The 16,071-nt window shown below is 41.8% G+C and overlaps 1 protein-coding gene across 1 annotated transcript in view; it reads right to left on the bottom strand.

Annotated features, from left to right (window-relative positions):
* Positions 1-16,071, bottom strand: part of CHL1 (cell adhesion molecule L1 like) — a 59,802-nt gene that overhangs the window by 28,048 nt on the left and 15,683 nt on the right. The window contains exons 6-12 of the mRNA XM_067303641.1: positions 14,414-14,461; positions 12,304-12,424; positions 8,974-9,158; positions 3,116-3,247; positions 2,346-2,483; positions 1,451-1,562; positions 591-757 (exon numbers count right to left, since the gene is read on the bottom strand). Of these exons, the coding sequence (XP_067159742.1) occupies positions 591-757; positions 1,451-1,562; positions 2,346-2,483; positions 3,116-3,247; positions 8,974-9,158; positions 12,304-12,424; positions 14,414-14,461 (903 nt within the window). The remainder of the gene's footprint in view (positions 1-590; positions 758-1,450; positions 1,563-2,345; positions 2,484-3,115; positions 3,248-8,973; positions 9,159-12,303; positions 12,425-14,413; positions 14,462-16,071) is intronic.

The following is a 16,071-nucleotide window of genomic DNA, read 5'->3' as shown; positions in this document are numbered from 1 at the left end:
TCCTCGAATTAGCAGTGTCCCCCAACTCGTATTTGCTTGGTGTTCCCTGCACACGTTTATTATTATTTATTATATATTTTCTGATCAGTAAACTGGAATTAGAGTTAGGGAATAAGGAAGTCCACAGCTGTGGGACATGGAACTGGGGATCCTGCATGGTTCAGCGAGGATCGAACCCTGAACGCCGAGCCCACAAACGAGGGGAGGGCAGGAGGTCCCCACGACCCACCCAAGAGCCTGCTCTGGCCAGTAGCAAGGCTGACAACAAGGAGGAAGGAAAATCCTTTCAAGATAAAGTTAACAGATCTGGGAAGTAAGCTGCAAGTTTGTGGGGGCTTATGCAGCTTCTGGAAGTATCAAGAATACAGTAAATGTCACATATGAACAAGAAGAAAAACTTGAGACAACTTGAGTAACTGCTACATATACACGAGGCCTGTGGCAACGACGGGTCTCAGCTTCCAGAGAGTTTAGAGCCTCACAGAATATACTAGAACCTTGGACTATTTACTATTTTTTTAATTAAAAATGTGTAACTATAAAACCTTAACATACATCAAAGGTCTTTCCATTCATAAATGAGACATTACCTCTTATATCCAGATTAGCAGTGATTGCTCTTTTTCCAACAGAGTTTGCGGCCCAGCAAGCATATGATCCCGCGTCTTCTTTCCTTGTGTCTTTGATCTCCAGGGTTCCATTTTTGTTTAATTCATAGCGTAACGCTGAGAGCGGCTCTATGCTATCATCCTTAGTCCTAAGAGGATGATAACGGTTATGGGTTATTTTTAGGGTTGTAGGAACTGTTATCTCATGGTTAGCAGTTACTGCATAGGACACTGGAATTTGGGGATCTGGTCTCAGCTCTGCCACTGAGCGACTGAGTCGATATTAGCAAGTCACTTTATGCACATGCAAGCAAACTATCAAGGGACATAAGCTTCTAGCAAACTGAAAACATGCTGACAGTCTCTAGCAAGGTCTTTAAATGAGTCTGGCTGAATCCCTAATCTATAGCTGTCATTGGCAATTTTATTGCACCTGTCAAGTGATTTGGCAATCCTGTGATTTCTAACCGTATGGAACCATGTGCTCTGTATGTCATTGGGCTTCCACCTCAGGAAAATGTTCAAACTTTAAAAGTTGCTAACGTTAAGTCTGATGAAGCTGCTGCAAGATTTGGCTGTTATGTACAGTATGTCTTGGTTTAATGAATACCCCAGCACCCATCTCAAGCAGGTTCTGAGGACTTTCATTAAGCTTTTTTTATAAACGAATACTTCAGGGTCCTTGAATGAAGATGTACTGAAACACAGGATGCTTATATGGTATATGGTTTCCTCACAAATTGCTAAATTCAACTGCATGGACATAATAACTAGCATATATTACAATGTTAGGGGAGCCCAGATGAACTTGCTTCCCATAAAAAAGGGTCTCAGAGGCTTACCATCTAATATCTGCTACAGGCGAAGCAAAAATTTCACAGTGCAAGAAAGCACTGTAACCGACAACGGTGGCATAGTTTTCACCATCTGAGGTTAGTATTAAGGGAGCAATGTCTGCAAAAAAGAATGCAAAATGAGCTGTACTGTAGTTCAGAACTAGGAATAGAAAACCTCTCTGAAACTCTTTCCATTTGCATTCAGGCTGGTACACAGCTTAATGTCACAGTGGTTGGCTGCTGTCTACAGACACAAGAACAGGTTATACAGCTGTGTAGCTCCAGGTTTCAGGCTGCATCATCCCCTTTTGTCAGCATAGAGAGGTCAAAGGCCTGGCCACTTAATCAGACTTTCACTGGCTTTTGGAAAGTGCTCCTGCACCAAGAAACTGAGCTCTCATAAGCCTCACTGACAAAGGTAACAGTGGTTGGTTGCCAGGTATGTCAGACCATGAAACCACAACAAGCTCTAGAAGAGAAAACAGCCCCCATTCTGCTACCTCTAGAGACCCTTCTATTAAGCAAATTCCCCTCGCTCTCTTTCTTCAAAGAAAAGGTGAGTGCCACAACTGAAAATAAAGATTAATAATGTATTTAGTAATTCAAAAACACAGTTGTGGTCACAATCCAGCCCCCTGTGGTTCTACTACATTTGAAGTAAAAAGCTTTTGAGCCCGTATTGTTAAAATAAAGACGGTATAAAAGCTCACGAGCACTTGTGCTAAGCATATAAAGTTGCCCATAATAAGACTCGCTGCCTTAGTTTGGACAACATATTTCTCAAAACATGGGGCCAATGCAAAAGAACAGTGACATGGTTACAATCCAAAGCTATTCTGAAGACTTAAGAGTTAGCAAAATAGAGCATGAATAAATCACGAAATGCAGGGAGGTTACTCACTTAAAACATTCACATTAGCACTAGCCAGGATGGTGCCGTGCTTGTTGCTAGCCTCACACTGGTACACAGCACTGTCCTGAAGTTGCAGGTTGGTAAGGCTGATCTCTCTGGCAGAGATTCTCCCTCTGAAGGTCCTACCTGAAAAGAAGCAGACCACATCAGGAGATGCGGAAAGACCCAACACTGCTAGGAGCTCACAGTCTCTCTGTATTGTGTTAATGTCAAGAGCAAAGCACATCCTCAGCATCAGACCAGGAACTTGCTCACCACCTGGAGAGCACGTTGCAAAGCACTGCGTTCCCCAGCAGTCACCTGGCCAAAGACTGTGCTTTGGAGCATGTTTCCAGTTAAAATCTCTGCACAAACATTTCAAAATGGCAGTAGTAGTGAGGCTGTACTAGGGAGCAGGGCCTTCGCTCCTCAGTCTCACTGCCATCTCTGCTTATCACAGAGCATGGCCAGGAGTCCTCAAGGAGCATGAGTGTTATCACCAAGGTTAACCCATATCCTCAATGGATGAGAGTAACACTGGACGAGCTACGGGCAGTAACCGGTGGGTACGGCCATTCCACACTAGTGCCACTTTCATTCTTGCTCTCTTCAAGAACACATTTAAATACTAGCTTTATTTAGTAAATAAATATGACTATGTCTAAATAGATGTCAAACCAGACATCACCCAATGCATTGAGATACATGTGTTCCCTCTCACTGGGGGCAAAACAGGCTCATCCCGCCCAGCCACTGCCTAAATTAGAAGTTATACTTACTATCAATTGGCATCCCATTAAGCTTCCACTCTATAGTTGGCTCTGGATTGCCAAAAGCTTCACACAACAACACAAGATTTGTTCCTACGCTGTAAACACCACCTTCCGGCTCCTTTATCCACTGTGGAGGCTCTGTAAAGAGAGGACATTGCAGAGAGCAGATGTCACAACTAGACAACTCTAACGCTGCTATTGCTAACATCTTCCAGGAGGTGGCAAACGCTGCTAACAATTGCACAGCCGGTTCTTCTATGAGGCTATTGTTTGGCTATATTACATTTACTGTGAACCAGTTTTATCAAAAGGTAAAATTAGCATTAGCACACACCAATTTCTATCCTTCAGACTTTGTGAAATTTAAGTGTCAGGGAGAGCATGTAGCAAATGGATAGTGTTTACCCACTCGGAAAACAAATGCAAAGCTGGCTGATTGGAGATCAGAGGCTGGGGAAGAAGGTAAACCTGAACAGGCTGGTATTTTCACAACGACCCTCAAACATAAGATTGTTATCTCAGAAACGAAGTGTGACTATTTCAGCAAGTCAGGCAAAATGCAAATATCCATTCAGCTCAATCCCTCCTCACTAGATACAAGTAAGCGGCTTCCACTGCCTTCAGCAGGAGCTGCAAACACGGCTACCGGGGCAGACCGCAAAGACACGGGAGCGATGCAGCAGCTCAGGAAGCGAGAGGATGCAGCACCTCCATTTGCTTATCTATACGTGCTGGGAAAATGCATTGCGCTTTTCGATATCCTGGTTTTCCATTGCGTAGTCTGCTGGTCTGTAACAAGTTTAGGTGTGACGAGACATTGTCTGACCACTGGGGATAGAAGCAGCAGCATCCTAAGGAGCAGTCACTAATCACTGCCCACAGGGTGGTGGTAGAGGTGCAGCACTGGGTTACCGCATTTGCCTTCTCCCTGCTCTTCCACCAGAACTGCCAGGTTAAACTGGCAGGGTAGCTCGGGGGAAACTCTGCCTTTTGAAGAGCCCCCCTGTGCCTTAGGCACCAAAACCTCCTTGGAAAAACGTACCCAAAAGAAAGGAAAGGGAACCAAGGGGAAAAAAAATACATTGATCTGATGAAAGCCTTCTGGTCTCTACGGACCGAATGCAGGTCCCTGAGACTGCTGCTCTAGCGTGCAACCTCCGTCTGAAACACAGCCTCAAATTTGTCACTACCTTTCCCTGAGAAGCAAAGAACTTTCAAATTTTAATTCCAGATCTGACACTACCTCTTCTTCCAGCCCTGGGCAGGTCACTTGATCTCTCCACCCCCCTTTCCCTATTTGAAAAAGATGAGGTAATGTATGGGAAACATGAGGATTCATTAGTTAATGCTCATAAAACGCTTTGAAGATTAACAGAGCTGTTGCCTGGTAATACGTCTCCAGATGTTATCAGTGTGATATGCTAAAACAAAGAGTCACGGCTCATATTCACACAGATATATTAAAAAATACCCCTGATGTGGATATGTGATATACAAGAGCTTTTACACAACATTCACTGTTTGTGAACATTGAAATATTTCATTCACACTGTACAGATTTTTTATACTGCCTTCCTCACTGCAGTGCAAAATTGCCTTCCAGGAGTGCGCTGATGAGATCATGTGTGTTTTGCCTCCTTGTATTTGGCACCAAAAAAAAAAAAAAAAAAAAAAAAAAAAAAAAAAAAAAGTGCATGCAGTACAATGTTTTGGTTTTGCAGGTTTTTTCTTTCTCTTCTCATATATGTTATGCTTTCATCAGCAACGACAGGTCAAAGGCATGGAAGTGAAAAGGTCTGTGACAGTCCTGAGGAAATTTATTCCATTATGTCTGCCACAAAGACTGTACTTGAGACCTCTTTTCTGTGTAGCAGATATGCTATACTACTTATTAGTATATCAAGTATAAGAATAACAAAATATATACATACATTTTTGCAACTGGAAATACCAGTGCTTGGACAGTCAAACAGTTCATCTGCATGAGCAAAATGGTAAGGCAAATATATTCAGTGCAGAGACTTATGTCTTTATGGGAATATAATGACAGGGCCAAAAATAGAAGGGATCTAAAATGGTCATCTAGTCTATTCCTCTGGGACAAAACAGGACCATCAATATCTAAGGCATTTCTGATGGATCCAAACATCTACGCAGATTCCGCAGCCTCCCATGCTTTTTACTGCAGTACTACGCTTTTCTGCACAACTATAACAAATTTCTAACATCTAACCAACTTCTGCCTTGCTGCAGTTTGAATCTACTGTATCTTGCCTTATTCCCAGTAAACAAAGAGGAAGTTTGTTACCATCTACTGTGAAGACATTTTGGTGCATTTGAAAACTGTTCTGGGTCCCTCAGATTCTTTCTTCCCTAAATTAATCTATCATTTTTTTCTTAAAAGCCATGTTTTTGAGATCTGTGACTGCTCTTGCAACTTTCTTCTGAACTCTCCTGAGTTAACCCAAATCTTGCTGAAATGCAGTATGTTAAACTAGATACATTATGCTATGTGAGGCCTTATTCAGTTCTCAGTAGAGTCTCTCTTACATGTGACACTTTCTTTATCCCTTCCAGGATGATTTTTGCTTTTTTTGTATGTATGACATTTCTGAGTCATGCTCCACTTGGGATCCAGTATATCCTCCAGATCAGTCTGACCAGACATTTTCCATCCTGCGCTTAGGAAATCAATTAGTCCTGCCTGATGAGAATTACTTTGCACTTGTGCTTACTGAAGCCCATCCTTTTTATTCCAGACCGTTTTCCCAATTGGTCAAGTTCATTTCAAATTCTCCTTGCATCCTCCCAAGGGCTGGCAATCCATCCCACTTTGGGGCTATCAGCTGCAGCTTCAGATGCAGTTATCACCTTTGGGTCTACATCCCACTTCAAACAGCCTTCCAGTAAAATGCTGGGAACTACCGTTTTAGCCTGATAAAAACAACCAGACATATACCTACCTCACATTAGTTTCAGCTATTTTGTTTTTATCTAGCTTAGTAATGAAAATATTACAAGACAGAGCAGCAAAGGCCCTTAGCGATTATAGAAGTACTATAATTAATCATTATATTGTAATAATTATTTATATTAAACACTACCTAGGCAGCCTCAGTCAAGATCAAGGTACCATTAGATCAGGCACTGTGACAGCAGCAAGACTTTGAGATTATATATGCATTTTATACATTTGAAGTCAAGACAATTTGTGAGCTTTTTTTTTTTATATATATATAATTTTCTCTCTGCTCTAACAACAATGGGCTTTTCTGTGCCTATTCCTATGTTCCAGGCTACATCCCTTCTTGCAGAGAGAGATTAAAATGTTAAAGCAATTTGCTGGCTGAACATTTTCATATGCTTGGTAATGATTGCCTGAATCTTTGCCCTCAAAGTACTCTAGGATTAGTAAGTGGACTGCATGCAAATATCATCCTTTAAGAACGCTATAAAGAAGGCTGGGGTTTTGGTTTGAGATGCTCAGATATCAGAAAGAAGAACAGCAAGCATGACAGTGTAGAAACGATAGCAAGGTTCTGATTTATGCACTAGCATGAGAACAAGAATGATCGGCAGTTAATAACTGAGATAATTTTTCTTCTGTGTTTAATTTTCTCGTCCCATATGCATTCTTTGAGAAGAGCCTGTCAGACACTTGGATGCTCTACATCAGCACAACCTCCCTGAAACCAACTGAAATTAATGCTCACGTCCACCAACCCAAGATCTGCCCTTGAGTGTGCACACAAGAGTCGCTGTAAGAATGATGAACATGCCCATCTCTGATTAATGCTAGTGACATTTCCTGGGTCGAAATTCTAGAAAAAGATGGCATGTGGGCTCAATTTTACCTCAATAGGCTGCATGTGAGGTGACTCCTAATAGGAAGAGTTCCCGTTAGTGACAGCAGCCAGCATTAGTTATACACATGGGAAATGGATTTAATAGCTATTGGAACAGCATTCTTTACATTGCAAGAGCTATAGTGGGTTTCCTTCCCCTCCCCCCCCCTTTTTTAAACACTTGTTTGCTAATGAGCAGGAATAACAATTTGCCAAAAAGCTTTCGTCCCTCTAGAGACTGGGAGGGAGGAGGGGGTCAATATTCCGAACTCCTTAATTAATGTTATTTCCCTGGTATTTTACTTTTTGCAGCTCCTGCAATTCCTTTGAAGGATTCAGTTTTTACAGCCGAGAAAATCATGGCCAGATTGTTAAAATATTCAGCAACAGCAGAGATGTTCCAAACCATCTGGAGTGATTTCGAGGAGTCAGCACTTCCCCTCCGTAGCAGCTGAAAACTTGCCATGCTCTGGTATCCCCCTCTTCCTTACTACCAGGAAGGGAAAGAAAGAATTTTATAAGGCACAAGGTTGTTTCAAGTGAAAGGGGATGATTCATCACATAATGGGAGAACAGGTTCTTCCCCAGTTACCGAGCAAATTCAGAGCAGGTAACCGAAAGTGGGTTTCTTCCTATCAGGATTCCTTGTGGCCAAGGGGTGAGAAAAAGCACAGAATAAAATGAAGCAGTTGTCAGACACCGACAGTTTAATACTGCGTGTGTATTTTTTTTTTTTCCCCTCTGCAGAGCAGAGGCTGGAGCATTTTTCATCAGTAAATGGAAAATATTTTCAGCAAGCTTTTCAGCTTTGCTTCAGGATTCTCATTTTGTAGCTATTATGGGTGACATTGCTGAGGGAGCTGCAGTGGCAGCGACACCTCCTCGGGGTTCACTTGTCTCTGTTAAGTCTCATTTGAGCCCTACTTTGCTTCTGCAAAAGGAAACAAGAGAGGAAGCAGCCGCCCCAGCCTCGCATGAAGTGCTCACGTCTTCTGGGCGAGCAGGGCGACGAGGGAACGGAGGCGGGCGAAAGCAGGGAGAGCGGCCAGCCTGGCTGGCTCCCTTCTTCTAATAGCAACATAAATAAAGGCTGACCAGATGGATGCCCAAACAGCAGAGTCTCCCTTTTGTTAGACCAGCACAAGCACCGGCACGCAAGGTGTTCAACTACCAGAGCTGCATGTACAGTCGCATATAGATACACAGCACCCCGTGCACAAATGCGTGATACGCATCAGTGCTGCCCTGGGCCCGTTTCTGAATGCCGCTAATTTAGGGTTAGTCACCCTTCAGGCAGGCGCGCGAGGGTGAGAACGGGCCCTGGGTCCTCTGCGATGGCCAGAAGGGTCTCACAGGCAGAACGGGCAGCGTGAAGGACGAATGCAGTACAGGGAAGAGCCACAGCCCCTGGATCCAGGGGATAAACGTGATGTAGAAAGATCCAAAATAATGGCTAGAAAATCACAGTGGAGAGAAATGAAGATTTTGAATAGCCTGGGAGGAGCGAGGCAAGAATCAAAAGCCAGGGAGAAGGAGAATTCAATATAAACAGCTAAGGAATGACTGACATGTTTGTATTGATGGCAAGTATGATTAGAAACTGAGCTAAATGCACCTCTGATCTCACCCAGAACAGCCACTTTCACATTCTTTAAAAGCAAACAAAAGAATTAGATATTCTGGTCTGACTTTCAGATTAACACAAAACATCAATATTTCTGTTTCACTAACTCACATCTTAATGGGCTGCATCTATGATCTACTCACATATTTGTACTTTTGCACACCACTTTGTAAAGTCCCCATGGTTCAGGAAAAAAATGCATTACTTCTCTTAAAAATATTAATGTGCCTTTCTGCAAGCTTCCCAAAACTGTAAGGAAGGTCTACAGCTAGCATAAATTGATATAGTTTGGCTTATGCATTATATTAACCGATAATAGCATAAGTTCTTATTCACTTCTCACTGAGCAACTCTCTTTGCTCAGAATCAAAAGCTTAGTAAAATATACTCAGCACCTTCCACATGAACGTGGAACTCGTGTTTCACTCTGCCCACAGAATTGCTTGCTGTGCACTGGTAGGTTCCTTCATCGGCTGCAGACACTTGTTCTATCTTCAGTATCTTCCCGTAATTTTCTGTTACTGGTCTGTCCTTGGGCAAACTTCCAGTAACCTTGACCCAGTTTAGATGAGGAGTTGGGCTAGTAGCAAAGGAAAAAAAGAAAAAAGAAAAAAAAAGAAGCAGCTTTTGAGTTAAATATTGTGATGCTGTAATGCTTTGTGTTAGCAGAGCTTCTAGAGTTCATGCGGATGGTTTGCAAAGTGAAACTTCCAGATTCTTTTGAGCGACCTCCCTTTTTAAAACACGGAGGCTATACTGTGGCTACGCTATAGGCTATACTGTAGACTATTCATAGGCTATACTGTTCCTTGATTTGAAGGACCTCTATGAATAAGTACTTCACAGCCAACAACAGGCCATGACACAAGGTTTTCCTTGTAAACATATTGGCGTGAGCTGTATCAGAGGAAACGGAGCTCACTTTGTCCTACTACAAAAGGGCACTTGAGGACAGACAAGGAGGTAAAGACTTCATTAGAGTGACTTCACCCAGTACCCTGCCTGGAAAGGTTTCCAACCAGTGGAGATGGCTGAAAATGCTACATTTTTAGAAAGCTAATGGCAGCGACACAGAAATTCGGGACAGGCTGCTGTCTGAACATTCCCAGCTGGGCTCCCTGACCCTGCCACCATGCACGATGCACATACACAGTGTCGTATCTGCTTACTCTTGTGTCCATCTGGTACTGTGGCAAAATGCCCGGGCACAAGCTACTCAAAAGCCCCAGGTACCAAGAAATTATGGTTTTCCATGAGCAGTAAGCATAACAGGACAAATGTCGTATTTCCTGCAAGAGTTCTTTTCTTGATACTGTACCAAAGTAAGGCAGTGTGTTGCCCTGGTGTTGTAGTCAGGCAATGCCCTCCCCAATCTGTCATTATGCAGAAATGACAAATTGGAAATGTACTTATTTCCATATTTTGCAGTTGGCTGTCCCTGATCTTAGTTACTTGCAATTTGGCTCAGTCTATCCGCTTCTGTGGTTTGTGGACTTTCATTGGAGTGGATTGGCAGAGATATAGGTAAAACTGATCATTTTTCTGCTGAAAGTGAGAATTTTAACAAATAAAAATATCTTTTGGGGGGTCTAAATGTTGCATTTCTGAAGGGTTTCTGTGAAAAATATTTGTTTGGTGATGTGAGAAATACTATAATCTCATAATCTCTCCTCCCTCTAAAGCTCTTCCTGATAGGAGAGAAATAAAAACAGAAAGTACTTTGTTTTCTTCCAAAGGTGACTACTTAAGAAGAAAAAAAATTTTTTTCCCAATAAAACCCAAAATTTCCTGGAAAATTTTGAATGTAACAAAAGTGTTTCCTTTCTTCTGACTTTTTTCCAAATAAAGAGCATCATTTTTTTGGCTTTCTCTACTTATAACACATGATATCAGTGCTACATGAAAATTCATATCTCTGCATCTCCAAGATGATTTGTGTTTTAAGTACCTTGACAAAGTTATATACGCATGTCCATGGATAGGGGGAGGTTCAGGGGCCCGTGGGGCAGTGAGCGACACAAGCGAGCATGCAAAGGCAACTATTACCCACTGCAGATGCTTGGAGTGAATCCAGTAGAGACAAGTCATTCGCCTTCTCTCACAAAGTGGCAACCAACCACAGAGGCATAGTCTCGCCAGTTCCAAGAGTGAGTGATGCCCTTTAAAGTCCCCATGGAGAAACAAGATGCCTAGACATGTTTGTTCAGGCAGATAAATATCCTGATTTTAGAATTTTATAGAGGGGATAACTGCCCAGCCTTTAGTATGAATTATCTATCTGCTAAGCACAGTGTGCATTCACAGACCCACAGGCCAACAATGCAGGACGAGAACATGATGATTTAAGTCTCCTTTCAAAAAAGCTCTATCACAAATAAACCAGAAGCAACTGTGCTTTCATTGTGCATTTAGTGCTTGCAGAGATTTTTACTTTACCTACTTCTCCGATGGCAATTCTTCTAGGGCAGACTATTGCATCTACAAGTGCACAGTAAAAACAGAAAACTGGACTGAGGGCATAGTGCAGCTTATGTCTGAGTCACTCCAGCAAAAACAAGGTCTGAGAGAAGTATTCACAGCTTCATCATGAGGACTGCACTTAAATCAACATTTATTTAGCCATTCCCTTTCCTTACTTACCTTATTCTGTCTTGTGTTATTTATAATAAAGAACAAAATTGTCCTGGTTTATCTGTTCATTTCTCATCACATATCATCTCATTTAACCCTTTCCTATATTATTATAGTGACCGTCTTCTCCCTGTGATACTCCACCATGCTTAGTACAGTCAGATCCATGACTAGAGCCTTTGAGCAGTGCTGTAATATAAATGCTACTAGCAATAACAAGCTTGAGATGCCCATGCAAAGCAAAGGACCAATTTTCCCCAGAGGCATGTGTAGGAATGGGGCCCAAACAGAAAATGTGGAACTGGAACTAAATTTGCAGAGATCCCATTACTGTTGGTTTTAACAGGGTCAAACCAACAGGCCTGATTCCAGTTCCCTATATTCTTACACAGTTGTGGACTTTGTTCGCTGACATGCTGTATTCTGTGAGAACACCTCGGAAGAGACATCCTTCACACAAAAATTCTGAGTGCTGGGGAATAAACCACAGAAAGTGCCCAGGATCGCATGCACTCCCTAAATAGCATCTCCCCCTGCAGCTATCGGAGGAGAAGATTGGGCTAGAGGGACCAGTGGTCTCACTCAGCAGGGCATTTCTGATGTTCTTAATGGATTTCTTGTATCAGGTCACCCAAGAACTTTCCTTTTGAAAACCTGAGATCGTAGGAAAAGTGCTCAATAATTTCTGCGTATTGAAACAAAACTGAATTGGTCAAATGAGAAACATTGAGTTGAGCCAAATGATAGAAGCTAAATTTTGATGTTAATCAATTTCTCAACATCTCAGAAGTAATATCACTCAGAGAGTTTACCATAGTAGTTGTTCAAGTATAAGAGAAAAAAAAATCAATACTTACCATGGTATGATTTCAATTACTTGAAAACTACACCAATAACAAACATGAGAAGGTTGCATGCTAGTTCTGTGCTGCTTTACAAGAAGTATACGTACTTCAGAGAAACTCTGCATACAGATTCAGTTTAAAATTGTATATGAATATATGTATATACATATATAGTTAGATAACTTTTAATATTGCTTCTTCTTCAATCAATTCTATTTCAAAAGGTGATAAAGCGTGTGCATTACTCACAGCCCTTCAGCAATACATTCAAGTAGTAGGACACCTCCCTTGATGACGGTGACTGATGAACTACTGCCAGAAGATTCAGGGGGGATCAGCAGTTTGGGTTTTCTCTCCTTGATAAAATTTGCTTTAAAAAAAAAAAAAAAAAGGCACATAAAGAACAGGAAAAGAACTTACACAGGAAATCTTGGAGCCTTTGCTTCAATAATACCACAAACACTACACCTGTCAGAAGATTTGAGGCATTGATTTATAAATTTTTGGTTAGATTTATATTGTTTAAGTCCAACCCAAGACTCTTGCTCTCCTACTTACAGGGAGAAGATGGCTACAGTAATACAAACAGGTAGCAGTACTTGTGAAAACTGGTTTTCTATGGCCTCATGTCCTACTTTCCAAGTACCGGCCCATTTCTATCATACACCATAGGCAATTTTGGCCCACTAGCCTTTTCAATTACTGCTCTTCCTACCTGCACCATCTTTCTTAATACCTTTCCTCTGCATCATCTTTTAAATCTCAGATGAAAACCCATCTTTTCTGTCGTGAATACCCCATCAAATTGCCCTTCTTGCTGCAGTTATTAAATCTACAGTTAATAGAGATGCAAATTGTAAGGAAGACTGGGTAAACAATAAAACAAGACTGACCCGCACTTCATTTCAACGGACCATTTATTCTAGCCTGCCAAACAATGGTTTCATGATGAAATATGCCTAGAGTTAAATGGCTATTCAGTTATCACTATAATAACAATTAGCACAGTAATGAATAAGTCCCCAAATGATACTAGTTCTTCAAAATAGTCATTTACAGATGATTTGTTAAAAGACTATGTATTCTTCTAAACTGCTTTTCCTGAACCATTTTTTTCTTCCCCCGCCTCCCCTTGCTTTGTATCTCCCCAAACGTGTGTGTCACAAGCGTTGAGAGCTGCAGCAGGACACGCGGTGCCCAAGGTATTCTCCTCCCGGGCCCTGGACACGCTTCCCCTCCTTGCCCGTTTTCCATCTGCCCTCCACCTCCCGTTGCCAAAGGCAGGCAATCGCCTTCCCAAGCTGCGACAACAAAGTCCAGACATTTCTCCAAGGGTAAATCGTTTACTGAATGTCTGTCGCTCTGCACAAGCTCTGCTTGTTCTGTGCCCAACGGGTTGCCTCCACGGGCCAAGTCTTTGAGGACTGACCAGTGCTTTGAGTTATCCATCCTGAAACACTCTGAGAGAACCCACTTTCCAAAAACTTGTGAGCCTGATCAGCAAAACAAGGTCTTTCAGGCATTTCAAATTTGGCATGTCAAAAACAGACGTTCTCTGAACCAATTTAGCCAAATATATCAGAATCGAGAGCTACATTTGAAAACCATGATCCTCATTTTTAAATATTTAAAACAAAATTAACTGGGTGGAGAATTACAGGAATGCTGCTAGCTGTAATTGACCTATCTGTGTTGTCTGCATAAAGGTCAGTAGCACATTTTCAGGATATTGCTGCACAAAGTAAGGGAAGATGTTAATCTACAGGAGGAGAACCGCTCCGTTGTGGCGCTTACCTGCGGTGAATATCAAGCAGCGTAATCTACAGCCAGAGGGAACTATCCCACATTTACAATGAGGGATAGCTAGAGATGTGAACGGTTTCTACAGAGCAACTGAAGCTCTGTAAATCCACACCTTAAGCTTACCCTGGCGTAACGCAGCCATGCAGAGTATCTTCTTTGTGACCCTTCAGACGTGAGTTCATCTGCGGGTACCTAGAGCCAGTGTCTTCCTAACCACCAGAGGAAGATGCAGAGCATCCAGCTTTGGCTCCTGCTCTGAATGGCCCCTCCATTTGTAATGCAAGAAACCAAGGGCATCAGCCTCCTAACTTAACATTACATTAGGAAATGTGAATGTCTTTTCATAAGTAAGAAAACTACCTCCTTGTTAAAACCCTTCTGATTTCTGTCAAAAAGTAAAAGATGAGCAAATTGCACTCCATGGGCCACTTAAATCCAGCCTACCATAATAAAAAGGCTTTTGCGATTTTTTTTTTCCCCTGAGCAGCAGCTCATATTTCATCTCCGCTGGTAGATTCCCAATTTAAAGGCTAAATAACAGATGCATTTAACTCACCCTTAGTAACCGCAGCATTAGGTGAGCCTGAGTCATTAGCATGTTTAACTGAAATAAATAAAAGTGACAACCAAATACAAACATGCATAGTTGATATAGGATCAAAAGAAACAATAAATCAACCAAAACAAAACAAGCAATGCGCTCCCCAAAAATTTCTGCCATAAAAGAAATAAACAGAAAGAATTTAATATAAATCAGTGGATGAACAATGAATTTCTGAAAATATAAAGAAATATGCTAATGATATGCAATATTCCGAAATATACTTCATGGGTGATTTAATCATCATTTCATCCAAGCTACCTGGTATCATACAAGATCAACAAGCTCTGAGCACCCACTAAAAAGAAATTGTATAAAATCTGCCCAGTCTCTTTTCTCTTATTGTTTACCTTTCCTCCATGTATATATATTTTTTAATATAGTCCCTTTAACAGTGACTTGGCACAGAGAGGAACAGGCAGTTTCATGCTGAGTTTACAAAACCCTCTAAGAATACACCTCACTTTTAAACCTGCACCTAGTCTCACTGCTTCAATGGCAAGATGCTTGCACTTAAGTGTTTTTCTGGACTAGAGCCAGGGTTATCGGAGGCCCCAGAATCAAACCCTGTCTCATTTTTCTCTAATCTGTGTGCCCATGTGTGTGGGAACTGGACACATTATAAAAGCTACGGAGAACAGTATTTCATTTTGATATTTTTCTCACAATTATTATCCTAAGATACGATTTAAGCAAGTATTAAGATTTACAAACCCAGTATTAATTCTTTATCTTTTTATCCCAACAAGAATACTCTCAAAATCATATATTAAATATTAAGGCTTTCATTTGGGAAGAAAAATATCCTTGGCTTTCTGGGCTACATAAGCCCAAAAGGTCAGAAGTATTAGAGAAACAGAAGGTTGATATTAAGGGCACAGGAAGCCTAAACTAGTGTTAAAAGCAATACTAGAAACTATTACAACTGAAAGAAATTCAAGCAAAAAGGGATGGATCTCCAGCCAGTATAAGCTGCTTTAGATCCACTGGCTTCCGTAGGTTTTGCTGATTTAATACAGCTGAGAATGTGGCCTAAAACACTTTGATCCTTCTGAATATTTGTATTCCTGTCTGTAATTTCTAAAACCGTTCCTGCACACCCCATGCATTCAGCTGGATTGCTCCTTGCACAGCTGGAACGAGCAGCTTGCTACAGCAGCAGACCCATACGCACACGCGCAAGGCGCACGCACAGGCAGAGCCCACAACACTCCCAGGGAGCCTCAGGTGCGGGCAAAGTCCTTTCAAGCCCTCTAACATCACGTCAGCGAGTGACCAACTCCCCCTGATGGGACACTTGAGCTGGTCCCTAACGTCACACTTCCCAGCCTCATCGCTAAGCACAGACTAAAGCTCAGGGAGAAGGAGGCCACATAAGATGCTTCAAGATCCCGTGAAGTCCAGCTGTGACCAGCTGGACTACACTGGACACGGATTTTCCAGATTAGTCATCATTACTCTCTGACGGGAGAACAGGAGGAAGACAGGGGCATTTTGGGGCCCAACAGCTGCAAAAAGCTTTTATCAGTTGGACTTAGCCCTTAGAGTAGGGTTAATAATGCATGAATAAGCATAGTAACATGTATTATCTTCAGAGAGAATCATATCAGAGA

The sequence above is a fragment of the Apteryx mantelli genome, chromosome 12 (genome assembly GCF_036417845.1).
Source record: "Apteryx mantelli isolate bAptMan1 chromosome 12, bAptMan1.hap1, whole genome shotgun sequence".
Lineage (NCBI taxonomy): Eukaryota > Metazoa > Chordata > Aves > Apterygiformes > Apterygidae > Apteryx > Apteryx mantelli.
Note: the sequence above shows the minus strand (reverse complement) of the source record. Positions and strands in the feature narration are given on the sequence as shown.